A 12289-nucleotide genomic window follows, 5' to 3' on the forward strand; every position below is an offset into this window, starting at 1 on the left:
ATTCGCAATGGTTTATGGGATGAGTAGTTCCTTTACTCTTAAAATAATTATGTACACAGTCTTGTACCTTTGCTTTTTTCTCTGTTTTCCAACATTTTTTTTGCGCCGAATTAAATGTTTTATGGTCACGATTCATGTCCTAGCTGATTGGCTTGGTTCCAGGCCAAAAACTCTTCATATAAGGATTTTATGAAACGTCAATGGAGTAAATGAATGGTAAATTCACTTCCGGAACCGGAGCCGTTAAAAAAGTGGGCGGTCACTGTTGAGCTCTATCACTTCTTATTTATACATTCTCATTATTTATTTTGAAAACCATCCTAAATAAATTCAGATTTTATGTGTTTGTGTTTGTTTTCAACCTTTTGTGTAATGCCTGTGTGTCCATGTTTATTTTAATTTGTAAGGTTCAAATAATAGATTGTAAAACTTGCAGAATGTCGTCTCTAGCCGTTTTTAGACAGAGCACCAAGCCGCCAATTTGGCCGTCCTTTTGGCGGCTCGGTCCGCGGTTTTAGACAGAGAGCGGCAAATTGGGGGTCTGTTTTGGTCCGCCGATTTTCCGCCTCGGAGGGTCCACTTATTTCCGCTTCGCCCGCTATCTAAAAATGAGGCGGCAATGTTCCAATAATATTGCTTACTTGAAAAATGGGTGGGTTCAAACAAATTATGCTATTTTCTAAGTTTTTTTTAACAGCCCTGGATGTAAATACCTTGAAATGTGCTACAGCTGCAAAGGGGATAGCAACAATACGTAAGTCATATCCTTTTTCTCTAGAAACAATGTTCTGTGTGTGTGTGTGTGTGTGTGTGTGTGTGTGTGTGTGTGTCAAGGTTTTGATTCAGTTTGTGCAGCACGTGTCTTTCACAAACTGATGAAGCGTCTGGGCTTCCAGCAGTTCTATGCCCATGGAGGAGACTGGGGCTGGCTGGTCACCACCAACATGGCTCAGCTTGAGCCCAAGTAAGACACACAACTTCCTCAACAACTTGTGATGTTTCACATCATTTAGAAAGTTAACTCCTATTAGAGATGCACCGATCAGGATTTTTGAGGCCGATCACCAATCACTGAAAGCAGTATCTGCGGATCCCAATATTGCTGATCACCGATCAAAGCGTCAAATCCATAAATTCTTCTATATTGTTGTCTTGTGTAACTTTCATATATTTAATTAATGATTCTTCTTACACAACATTGACATTGTATTATTAAGTATAAAAATTAGGAGATGAGAAAGTATCATGAATTGACCACCGTTTTATTGCAGGCTGAGGCAATGTGCAATATTTCACACTCTAGAGACTCTCTTAGAGACAACTTGGACTCATCTTACATAGAGTAACTGTAGCTTACTAGTGGGAATGCATGCAGTCAGGGTGGGAATTTCTTCATTTTAGGGGCAAGTCCATTTGGCCTTCACTTCACATGGATTATGAATTAAACATTTTTTAATACCAATATCAAGTTAATGTTACATTAGAAAACTTTTTTTTTAAGTAGGGTTAGGGTTAGGTGATTTTTGTGACACCACACTGAATATTAGCAGACCTGCCAACCTGTACGCATTTTGCATAGCAAGTATGCAATTTGTCATCTAAATACGCTGGTACGACTCGCCCCTCTAAACTACGCAAAAAGCTGCGGACATGTGAGTTCTGTGGCAAATGTGCACGTGCGGTACTCATGTCTGTCAACACGATGCAGCAGCGTGGTGAAGCAGTTTCAGCCAATCATTGTAGAAAAGCGGAGAATAACGAGTCTACCGAACCTACAGCGTAACATCCCCGCCCCCTCCTACCTTCCTCCTCCTGCCCTCTGCCTCCCTCTCCGTCCTCCGTTCTCCACTCGCAGCAGTTGGCACTTAAAAAGGTAAACTGTGTGTGTGTGTGTGTGTATGTGTGTGTCAGAGGACCTGCCAGCTTTTGGTAAATGTGAACCGTTACGTGTAACGTTACTTTCACTGTGGAAACATTCGAGGCGAAGTCTAAGTGAAAAAAAGAAAAAATAAAGATTTGCGAAGTGTTTTTTCTTAGCAAATCTATCAGTCATGTTCCCCTAATGACCCTAATGCATCGTCAAAGAAAAAAGAGAAAGAAGAGGCAGCGGTGCATGTGTGTGTGTGTGTGTGTGTGTGTGTACTTTAGCCTTTATATATATCCATTGCAGATAGAGTATATGGAGGACTAAACCTGACATAAGTATAAATAAATAAATAAATAAATGCTGAAATAAATGCATGAATACATATATAAATAAATACAGGAATAAATAAATAAATGCATAAATAAATAAATGCATAAATAAATAAATAAATGCTGAAATAAATAAATGAATAAATAAATAAATGCTGAAATAAATGTATAAATAAATACAAGTATAAATAAAAGAATAAATGCTTTTTATTTATTTCTACATTTCTGTTCACCTACATTTATTTATTTATGTATTTATGTGTCCATATGTTAATGAGGAGGTAGGAGGTCCTAACCTCAGTCAAGAGCATGATTGGTCAAATCAGAGAGCCAGACAAAAGCAAACGATTCCTGATCCCAAGCCTCGTTCTCTGTAACGTTGTAAACCAGCTCCAGTTAGCTTAATGGCCTTGATCGGTGTGACAGGTTAACTGATGTTCATTTTAACTTGCGAGGGTCCCAGATGTGCTGGTGGTGTGGTTTGAGAATCCTGTCTGGAGAGGGGTCCTCAGCCATGTCCGCTAACCAGGAAAAACATTCTGCTCATCGCTCCAAGTCATGTATATGTGTATTCATTTTGACACGGCTTGAACACTTCTATCCACATGGAGATGCTGGGGCTGCGACTTGCAAACCACTGCTAGACGAGCGCTACAGAGCACAAATCGTCCAAAAGTGCATGTTGTCGGTCTCATATCTTTGTCGTGAATGTCTGTACTCTCAAATAACTCATGAGTGGAACAAGCTGAGGCATTTGTTCACGCCAAGCGGCTTGAGAGCGGCATGGAGACCCCTGTTAGCTCTTATGTTAGCTGTTAGCTGCTCGCTGTAGCGCAGCGTCCAGGTTACCTTGTGACACCGGTTACCATCGGGTATTTTTCATTCCGCACTGCGTTCAAATGGTTACTTAAAGCCATCGTTCTGAGCCGCATACATCGTTATTAAGCTGAAGCTAAGTCAGTGTGAAAACTGTACACTGTCATACAGCCTGCTGGTCAAACAATCTGCAGAGTACATTGACATCCAGCCCGAACTCAGCGTGAGGTCAATCAGCTGTGGCAAATCGTGAGACGTCCAGATCAACCTGTGATACAAACACCAGCAGTGACAATGGTTCATAGGAAAGCCCAGACATGTATCTCACTCTCGATGGTAACAGGTGTCAACAGTTAACCTGGACGCTACGCTCTCGTCTAGCAGTGGTGTGCAGGTCACAGCCCCAGCATCTCCGTGTGGATAGAAGTGTTCAGGCCACGTCAAAACGAATACACATATACATGACTTGGAGCGATGAGCAGAATGTTTTTCCTGGTTAGCGGACATGGCCGAGGACCCCTCTCTCTCCAGACGGGATTCTCAAACCACACCACCAGCACACCTGGGACCCTCGCAAGTTAAAATGAACGCCAGTCAAATTCATAACTAAACCAGAGCTATATGAACAAATGTCAACAAATGCAGCTAACAGTTAGCTGAGCAGGCTTGCTGGTAGCCAGCAACATTGCTGTACAGGAATCAGCGCTGCTAGTAAGGCAGAAGTAGTAGACCCTTATCGAGCACACTCCTGCTACCAATCATGCTCTTGACTGAGGTTAGGACCTCCTACTTCATTAACATATGGACACAGAAATACAGAAATAAATAAATGTAGGTGAACAGAAATGTAGAAATAGATAAAAAGCATTTATTCTTTTATTTATACTTTTATTTAGTTATCCATTTATTTCAGCATTTATTTATTTATTCCTGTATTTATTTATTCATGCATTTATTTATTCATTCATTTATTTCAGCATTTATTTATACTTATGTCAGGTTTAGCCTCCATAAGAGTAGGCCTGTATATAAGGAGGAATGTGATTATTTATACAGTTTAAACATGTAGCCAACAAATCTTTTGCAGCAAGTTTTGCAACCACTGCCATGGCAGATGAGGGAGACGAAGACAGGGAGGGACAGGGCAGTAGACCTGCCAAAAAGAAGAGGATCCATGTCAACAAAATAAAAAAAAATTAAATAATATAGTAACCTTGGTTTGTTAACAGCATTTTCATGTTTTGAAAGTGTTTCTGTGTTCCATTGAAAGGCTGTCATGATAAGGACATAGCATTTTTTGGTTTTCTGTTGATGAGTGCAAAATGTCTATATTTTCTTTATTAAAAGTATTGTAATCAAAAATGGAGGTTTTATTGTTTTTTTATAACCGATTTCCAGCCAGTGAATTGGGAAATTACTGCGTGCAAAGCAATGGAGTTGCAAAAGTCTGTGAAAAAAAGCCGCACAACACAAGTGGTACTCAAAATATTTTGACAAGGTTGGCAGGTCTGTATTAGTGTTATTGAATATTTCTCCCAATAGAAATTCCCCAAAATTATGGCAAAGCACATATTTTCCGAACAAAAAATTGTAGAATAACCAGCAGGAGACCACTGATGTGTGGAGTGATTTTGGTGGCACTACACTCTGAATAATAGTGAAGTTATTGAATATTTTTTTGTAGTTTCTCTTTTGCGGTGTTGCACTTTGTAGACGGTCCCTGCGCCCTCGTCTCACAGACGGCTGACCATACAGACCCGGTAGACTGCTGGTTTTGATAAAAATACGGTTGTAGCTCGTTGTCTACCTTACTACGGTAGGAAAGACCCGTCGTTTGTGTTTTAACAAGGTTTCACTCATGAGTTATCGATCCGTTAAGTTCGAATCTGTGAATATATTTCCAACTTCCAAACTAAATCCTACCACATAAGTCAGTTACGTATCATGTCAAAACCGGCTGCGCTCGCTCGCTGTGCTGTAAGTTTTGTTCTTCTGTTTTGAGATGCTGCTGCTGTTTGAAATGCTTTCACGTGAGATCAGCGATGTGATGATGAGACTCCACCTGCGTGAACCGCAAACTCATTGAAGTTACTGTGAGTGACTACTGTGCACTCAGGTGGCTGTAATTCAAGGCAAGCCCACTATGCTGACCGGGCCAGGGGCACAAAGGCCACTGTGGCCGTACGATGATATTGTTTTTACGCGGCATCAAGGCCAAAGTGCGGGTGGCCGCCGTTGCAGCCGTGAAATTCCCACCCTGCATGCAGTCAATGCACTCTATATTGAAACGTCATCTGATCGGCCTGCTTTGATATATTTTGAGAACTCCGATCAAAACCGATAGGGGCATTATCGGCCGATTGCGATCGGTTACCGATCGATCTGAGCATCTCTAACTCCTATGCATGCAATATGTTCACCTAAACTTTTGCAATGAACAACCATCTTTCCTGGAAACATAAAAATGTATTTCTGTACACTTTTTTGTAACTTTTTATAATAACTCACCACTACCGCCCTATATATTTCTTTTGCTGTTTTTTTCCTACCTACGCCAGGACAGTCAAAGGCTTGCATGTGAACTTTGCCCCTCCCTCCAAGCCAGGGTTGCCCATGGCTTTATCCATCATGCTCGGCCATCGCTTCCCAAAGCTGTTTGACTTCACTGACTTTGATATTCAGCGTCTCTTCCCTGCCATGGAGAAACTGGTGGTCGAGTCTGTCAAAGAGTCTGGCTACATGCACATCCAGGCAACCAAACCTGACAGCGTGGGTAAGAAGCAAGGGGCCCACTTCAACAAATCTGCACATTAGATCATTTTCTAACATGTTAATTTCGACATGTTTTAACATGTCAGAAGAAGCAGGGTGCTGGCACTTTGTGTAATCTGCATGTAAGCAGTGCTCGGGAGGAGGGACCGGTCTTTTTCAACTTTTCCAATCTTTAATGGCTAGTCCACCAATATGTTTTGTGATTTGGGTGAACTGACCCTTTGGCTTCACAAATGAACACATTTTGAACAATGGATCCATAAATCAAATCGCTCAGACACAAAAATTCTCTTCAGGTCGAGCACTCAATGATTCTCCAGTGGGTCTGGCTACATACATCCTGGAGAAGTTTTCCACATGGACAAGTCGCGACTTCAGGAGCCTGGAGGACGGAGGACTCACCAGGTAGATGGAACGGAACAGAAGGCAGTGTGTGCTGATAGTGATATTTCCATCACCACATCCTTTTCTGCACCTTAAGATACTCATTATATACACATTTATTCTGTGATGTAAACATATTACATTATATCCACATACACACTCAAACTGACACTGTGTAATTATACCTACATACTGAATGTATTGTTTTATATATCATTTTTTAGTCATGTTAAACACAGTCTGTATCAGTCTGCTTGGTCTCCATACGTATCCTTATTTAAAGAATATACTGTATATACATGCAGTATATCCTCCATATTTACACTTTGCAGATATCCTGTGCAATTTTTTTTTAATACTTTTTCTTGTATATTACTACACACCATGTGTGATGCATGTATCTGCATGTAAGAGGTCATTAGAGTGTATGTGGTCTTTATTATTCTTACTTAATTTTTCTATTAGATTTTATGGAATTGTGTATTTATTTATTACTGAATGAATGAATGAATGAATTAATTAATTAATTAATTAATTAATTAGCGTCCCTACCCAATCCTATGCTTATGCTGTAATATGAAACCTTCTGTGCACTGTATCACAGGAAGTTCTCTCTGAATGATCTGCTGACGAATGTGATGATCTATTGGACATCCGGCTGCATCATCTCCTCCATGAGGTTCTACAAGGAAAACTTTGGAAAAGGCCTCAACCAGCCCCACTCTAAGTAAGTGAAAGACGTCAGAGTTAAATGTCTTAACCATGACCATGACTTCATGGTTACACTTCCAGTGTTATGTTGCCAAAAGAAGCAATTAACTTGACATGACACCAAACGTTTTAAATCACAGCCTCTAAAATTCTTTTATTCTTATTTATAAGTGCTTGTAGTGCTTAAATGCTTATTTATTAGATACCTGGTTGTCAATGAGCAAGCATTGGTTTAATTACCAGATATCTTTAGAACGCAAAGAATCATTTGATTTTCCACTAGCGACATCTCACTGACATGTAGTTTTGAAGGGATAGTTTAAACAGTGCATTTTTATGATGCCAAAACATTGAAGAACTAGCTCATGGATTAAAGTTTTCCATATGCAGGATTTCCGTCAACCCGGGAGGCCTGGGTGACCGATCCTGGAACCTGCCACCCTACCCCCAAAAAAATTAAATAAATCAGGACTAAGCCTAGGCTGAGCACAGGCGCTTGGATACCGGCTTGACCGTGTTTAAACTGATAGCCTAAGTTATCGCGGCATTGAAAAACAAAACAAAGCGTTGCTTGGTGTGCTTTTACAGGTGAAACTCGAAAAATTAGAATATCGTGCAAAAGTTAATTTATTTCAGTAATTCAACTTAAAAGGTGAGACTTAATTATTATTCAGAATCATTACATGCAAAGCGAGATATTTCAGGCCTTTATTTGTTATAATTTTGACGATTATGGCTTACAGCTTATGAAAATCCCAAATTCAAAATCTCCAAAAATTAGAATATTGTGAAAAGGTTCTATATTTCCTTTTAACTTTTTTAACGTCCTGCATTTAAAAAGCTCTAAAACAGAAGTCATAGTTGTTGGCACCCCTCACCAGATCCAGTCATCTTCCATAACCAGCATTACATTTTCCGGGAAGGTCATTCCTCTCTCCACGTCAGTCACTAACCTTGGGGTCATATTTAACCCTCACCTCACCTTTGAGGCTCACATCAAACGTCTCTGCAAAAACTCCTTCCATCACCTCAGAAATATTGCCAAACTTCGACCCTCACTCTCCTTTCCTGATGCCGAGAAGCTCATCCATGCCTTTGTCTGCTCCAGGCTGGATTACTGCAATGCACTAATCATTGGAACCCCTAGCAAGAGCATCCAAAGGCTCCAGTATGTCCTAAACAGCGCTGCTAGGAACCTGATGAGAGTGTGAAAGTATGAACACATCACACCTATCACACCTACCTGGCGGAGGCTTCCCACCCCCACCAGGATTGACTATAAGGTCTCCCTCTTCACTCACCAGTGCTTCCATGGCAACGCCCCCTCCTATCTTAGGACTGCTAACCCCACAAACCTCATCTTGACCCCTCCGCTTGACCAACTCTCACCGTCTCCACCCCCCCAGGACTAAGTTCCGCACCTTAGGGGACCGGGCATTCTGTCCTGCCGCCCCTCATCTATGGAACAGCCTCCCTGATTACCTGAGGGCACCACAGACTGTTGAATGTTTTAAAAAAAGGACTTAAAACTTTCCTTTTTAGCAGATCCTATGACCTCTAAGTTGCTTTTGACTTTTAGGTGGGTTTTTTTTACTAATGTTTTCTCTTTTATTGTGTCTTTTCCACTAGCACTTTGAGATTTGTTAAAATGTAAAGTGCTTTACAAATTAAATATATTATTATTATTATTATTATTATTATTATTATTGTAGGCTCAAAGTGTCACACAGCTAAACAGCTAATTAATCCAAAACACCTGCAAAGGGTTCCTGAGCCTTTAAATAATTTCTCAGTCTGGTTCAGTAGAATTCACTATCATGGGGAAGACTGCTGACCCCACAGTTGTGCAGAAAACCATCATTGACACCATCCACAAGGAGGGAAAGCCTCAAAGGGTAATTTAGTGGGGCCAGTGGCGTATCCAGGACATTTTTACTGGGGTAGCCAAGGTGGGACACAAAGCTAGTGTGGGGTGGCCATGGCATAGCGAAGTTTAATGCCATGTACGCAGCTGACCGCAGTTGAAATTTAAAGAATAGATTGTCAATGTTTAAGTGTGGGGTTTGCTGTATATTAGCAAATAAATAGCATACACTTTGGGCAAAAGGACAATCCTTTTTAAATTAAATCATGTATGAGAGTACACAACTTCAGGTAACTGTTCATGAATGACACATCTGGACAAAACAGAACTTGACTTACCATGCTGGAGCAGGTGGAGCTCCAGACACTGCTGGATCACACTCGTCTCTCACTATCTCCTGGTCCTCTGGGTGTGGCTGGTCAGCTGTGGGAATACGCAGATATCTGAGAAAGCTGAGACATCAATCGGCTGTAGGTTCTGCCACACACACACACACACACACACGCACACACACACACACACACACAGAGAAAAAAATGTTTTACACTCACACATTCATACACACGTACATCCATACATAGATACGTGTGTGTGTGTGTAGTTATGTATTATGCACATTTTATTATTGTTCTTCTGTCTTTCACAACTGTTTACTTTTAACTATTGTTCTTGTGTAGTGATGTTTCAGACAGTTGTAATTGTATGACTGGAGTGACAAACAACTTGAATGTGAGCCTACATGGTAAATTGTAAATTCAAAATATCCAAGCATGACCTACCATCCTGTGCGGGGGGGAGCTGACTGCTCTTGGTCACTACTGCTGTTCCGAGGCTGCTGAATTGACTGGGCCTTTACTGCTGCTGGTTGAAGCTGTGGCTGGCTCTGGCTCTTCTTTTTTTTGAAGAAGCTCTGAATATCTCTGCTTCTCTTCATAGCTGTTCTCTTAATAACCCTGGGGGAAATGTAATTCAATCACTCGGTCAATCAGTCAATCAATCAATCAGTCAGTCAGTTCACTTTGAAGTTATAGCTATAACTACAAACATCAAGCAGGATCATTGTCAAATTGGGTTAGAATCAGTGTGCAAAATACAAGTGTTCATGGGGCTCTGGAACCCCTTAAATAACAGCTTTGACTCCATTAAAATGCCTAAAAGAAAGGAGGTGTCAACAATGTGCCCAATTATGTCTATTTACAAAGGTTTTTTTTTACATAACTACCGACGTCTTTGATCCCTTTTAATAACACAATTAACACATATTGCATCTCAAGCATTTGTGGCATTTGAATGCAATTTGCTCTGCCTCTGCCTATTTAAACGTCTAAATATGTGAACTGTGAAGATGAGCTAATTGATCTAAACAAAAAGTGCTTTATCTCCAAGAGCAAAAAGTCTTAAAACAGCCCTTAAATCACAGAGCAAATAAATAAATCCCAGCTTGTTCTTATGTTATAGCTACTTAAATCTAGACTGTCACACTATATTTCACCCACTGGTTGGTCAGTAGTGTAGTTCGTCTTTTAGCTGCTACTTAGTGCTAGATAAAGTTTTCCTACACATTCAGAGGGAACTACGACATAACTAAACATTAAATTACCTCTCAATAGACAGATTTCAGCATTTTTATCCAGCAGTTGACATTGTCACTGTGACCGTCCTCCTGTTTAATTAACGACCGGACTGGACCAGACCGAACCAGCAGCAGCAGATGCAGATGCTCATCTCTCATGGCTAACCTATCAGACCTGCATGGCCATTGGCCAAACATCTGCTGACCAGAAATCAGCTCTCACAGCCTCAGTATGACCATTACTTTGTTAGTTCAAAATGTAAAACTGGCCCTAAATCAGCTGATCAGCTGTCATCATTGATTGACAGCATTTCTCTTGTTTCTTGTGTTGACGAACTTGGCAACTACCTATCTGGGGGGCCACCCCCCAGAATCGCCATTGAGTGGGGCGGCTTAACAGCATAATTCCAAAGAATTGTGCACTTTGTGATAAAAGCGTGAAATCTGGTACCATTACAGCCAAAGACAGTCCAAAAAAAATGTGATATCGGGCCATCGCGAATTTTCATTATGGCGGCCATGGCAGCCATTGACTACCATTTCCATGTGAATTTTCTTTTGTGTGTTGATGATGATGATGATGATGATGATGATGATAATAATAATAATAATCTATCTATAAATACAAAGAATCTCTGTGTGTATGTGTGTGTTCCTCAAATATCTCTGCGGATCAGGATCAGTCTGACCTGAGAGTTTCAACATGGCTGCTGCGTGGTTCAAGGGTGTGCTATTTCGCATTTGTTTGGACTGCAATAATACCGTTAATAAATTATTTCAGAAATGCTTTACAAATTCCACGAGCATTGTCCACCGGAGCCACTACAGTCACATGCGCACCAGAGCCAATCACTGCACACCGTGGCCACGCGCGCACCAGAGCCAATCACTGCAGAGCCCACCGCGACCCCCCACCTTAAGAAACAAGCAGATTTATACCTGCAGTGGCGCGAGCTGGACCGGGATTTTGCCGGCGGTTCGGTCCCGTTCTGTTCTGTTCTGTGCATCTAAACTAACTTTTGTGGATTAATGAGACTAAACGAGTCCGGACCGAGTCTGTTCGGGTCTGAGGAGATCCGGAGACGCGCGGACAACAAAGTGGAATCGGAATCTGTGGATGTTCGTGTGTAGCTAGCCGCTAGCTACACGGCCCCCCTCCCAAGGCGACGGACCGGAAGCATCGGCACGTCCAAAACCGGACCTAGGGTAAATAATGTCTGCCACGCTTTTTCGCGAACATTGCCGTCACGTTTGCTTTGTGTCTGGTGCAAGAAGAAACGGTAAAAACGGGCTTTTGTCACGAAAGTGTCCAAGCAGCAAGTTTGGTTGTTGAGGAACAGGAAGTTGTGGGAGGGACCTAGGCGGATGATTGACATGCAACGACGGTCGGTGTGTGTGAGAGTTGAGAGATTTTTGACATTTAGCGTATTTGGAGTGTGTAGTTAGTGTGTTATGTAGTGTTTGGTGTAGTGTGTTAAGTGTGTAGTGGAGTCATTTTTTTGTTTAATGAGTTTGAATAATGAGGAGAAGCTGAATGTGGAGCAGGCGGTCCAGCTATTTATTCAGCTGGAAGGAGCACAGGCAGACCTGAGCGTTGCCTGCATTTAAATGTAAATAGTTACATATAACTTTGTAAATGTTTTAAATGTATGCACAAATTTAGATAAACAACAATTTATATTTGCATTATAAGTAAAAAAAAAAAAAAAAAAATGGTTTAACATATTTGTGGTTTTCACAGTAAAAAAATCTAACTTTTTCTACTCGGATTTCATGTTTTTCTTTTTTGTGATTTTAGGTCCATTGTGTTAATACAGTATGTCAAAATAAAAAAAATAACTGTACAGTCACACATGTGAGGTTGTGCTGAAAATAATGACACATTTAAGTAGCATTTAAGATGAAATATAATGGCAAAATCAAAATTATAGCTGCTGCGCAGCGATGGGTCGGGTCCGGGCTATTTTTTGGCA

At 40.9% G+C, this 12289-nt stretch overlaps 1 protein-coding gene across 2 annotated transcripts in view; it reads left to right on the forward strand.

The window, feature by feature from the left end:
• Positions 1–12289, forward strand: part of ephx1 (epoxide hydrolase 1, microsomal (xenobiotic)) — a 51902-nt gene that overhangs the window by 21970 nt on the left and 17643 nt on the right. The window contains exons 5-9 of one of the 2 annotated variants that reach the window (XM_030405606.1): positions 835–964; positions 5571–5785; positions 6081–6189; positions 6773–6895; positions 7988–8391. In XM_030405606.1, coding sequence (XP_030261466.1) covers positions 835–964; positions 5571–5785; positions 6081–6189; positions 6773–6895; positions 7988–8090 — 680 coding nt within the window. In that variant the 3' untranslated portion in view covers positions 8091–8391. Of the gene's footprint in view, positions 1–834; positions 965–5570; positions 5786–6080; positions 6190–6772; positions 6896–7987; positions 8392–12289 lie in introns of those variants that run through there. The other variant, XM_030405605.1, reaches the window with a different exon arrangement.

Source organism: Sparus aurata, chromosome 22 (genome assembly GCF_900880675.1).
Source record: "Sparus aurata chromosome 22, fSpaAur1.1, whole genome shotgun sequence".
Lineage (NCBI taxonomy): Eukaryota > Metazoa > Chordata > Actinopteri > Spariformes > Sparidae > Sparus > Sparus aurata.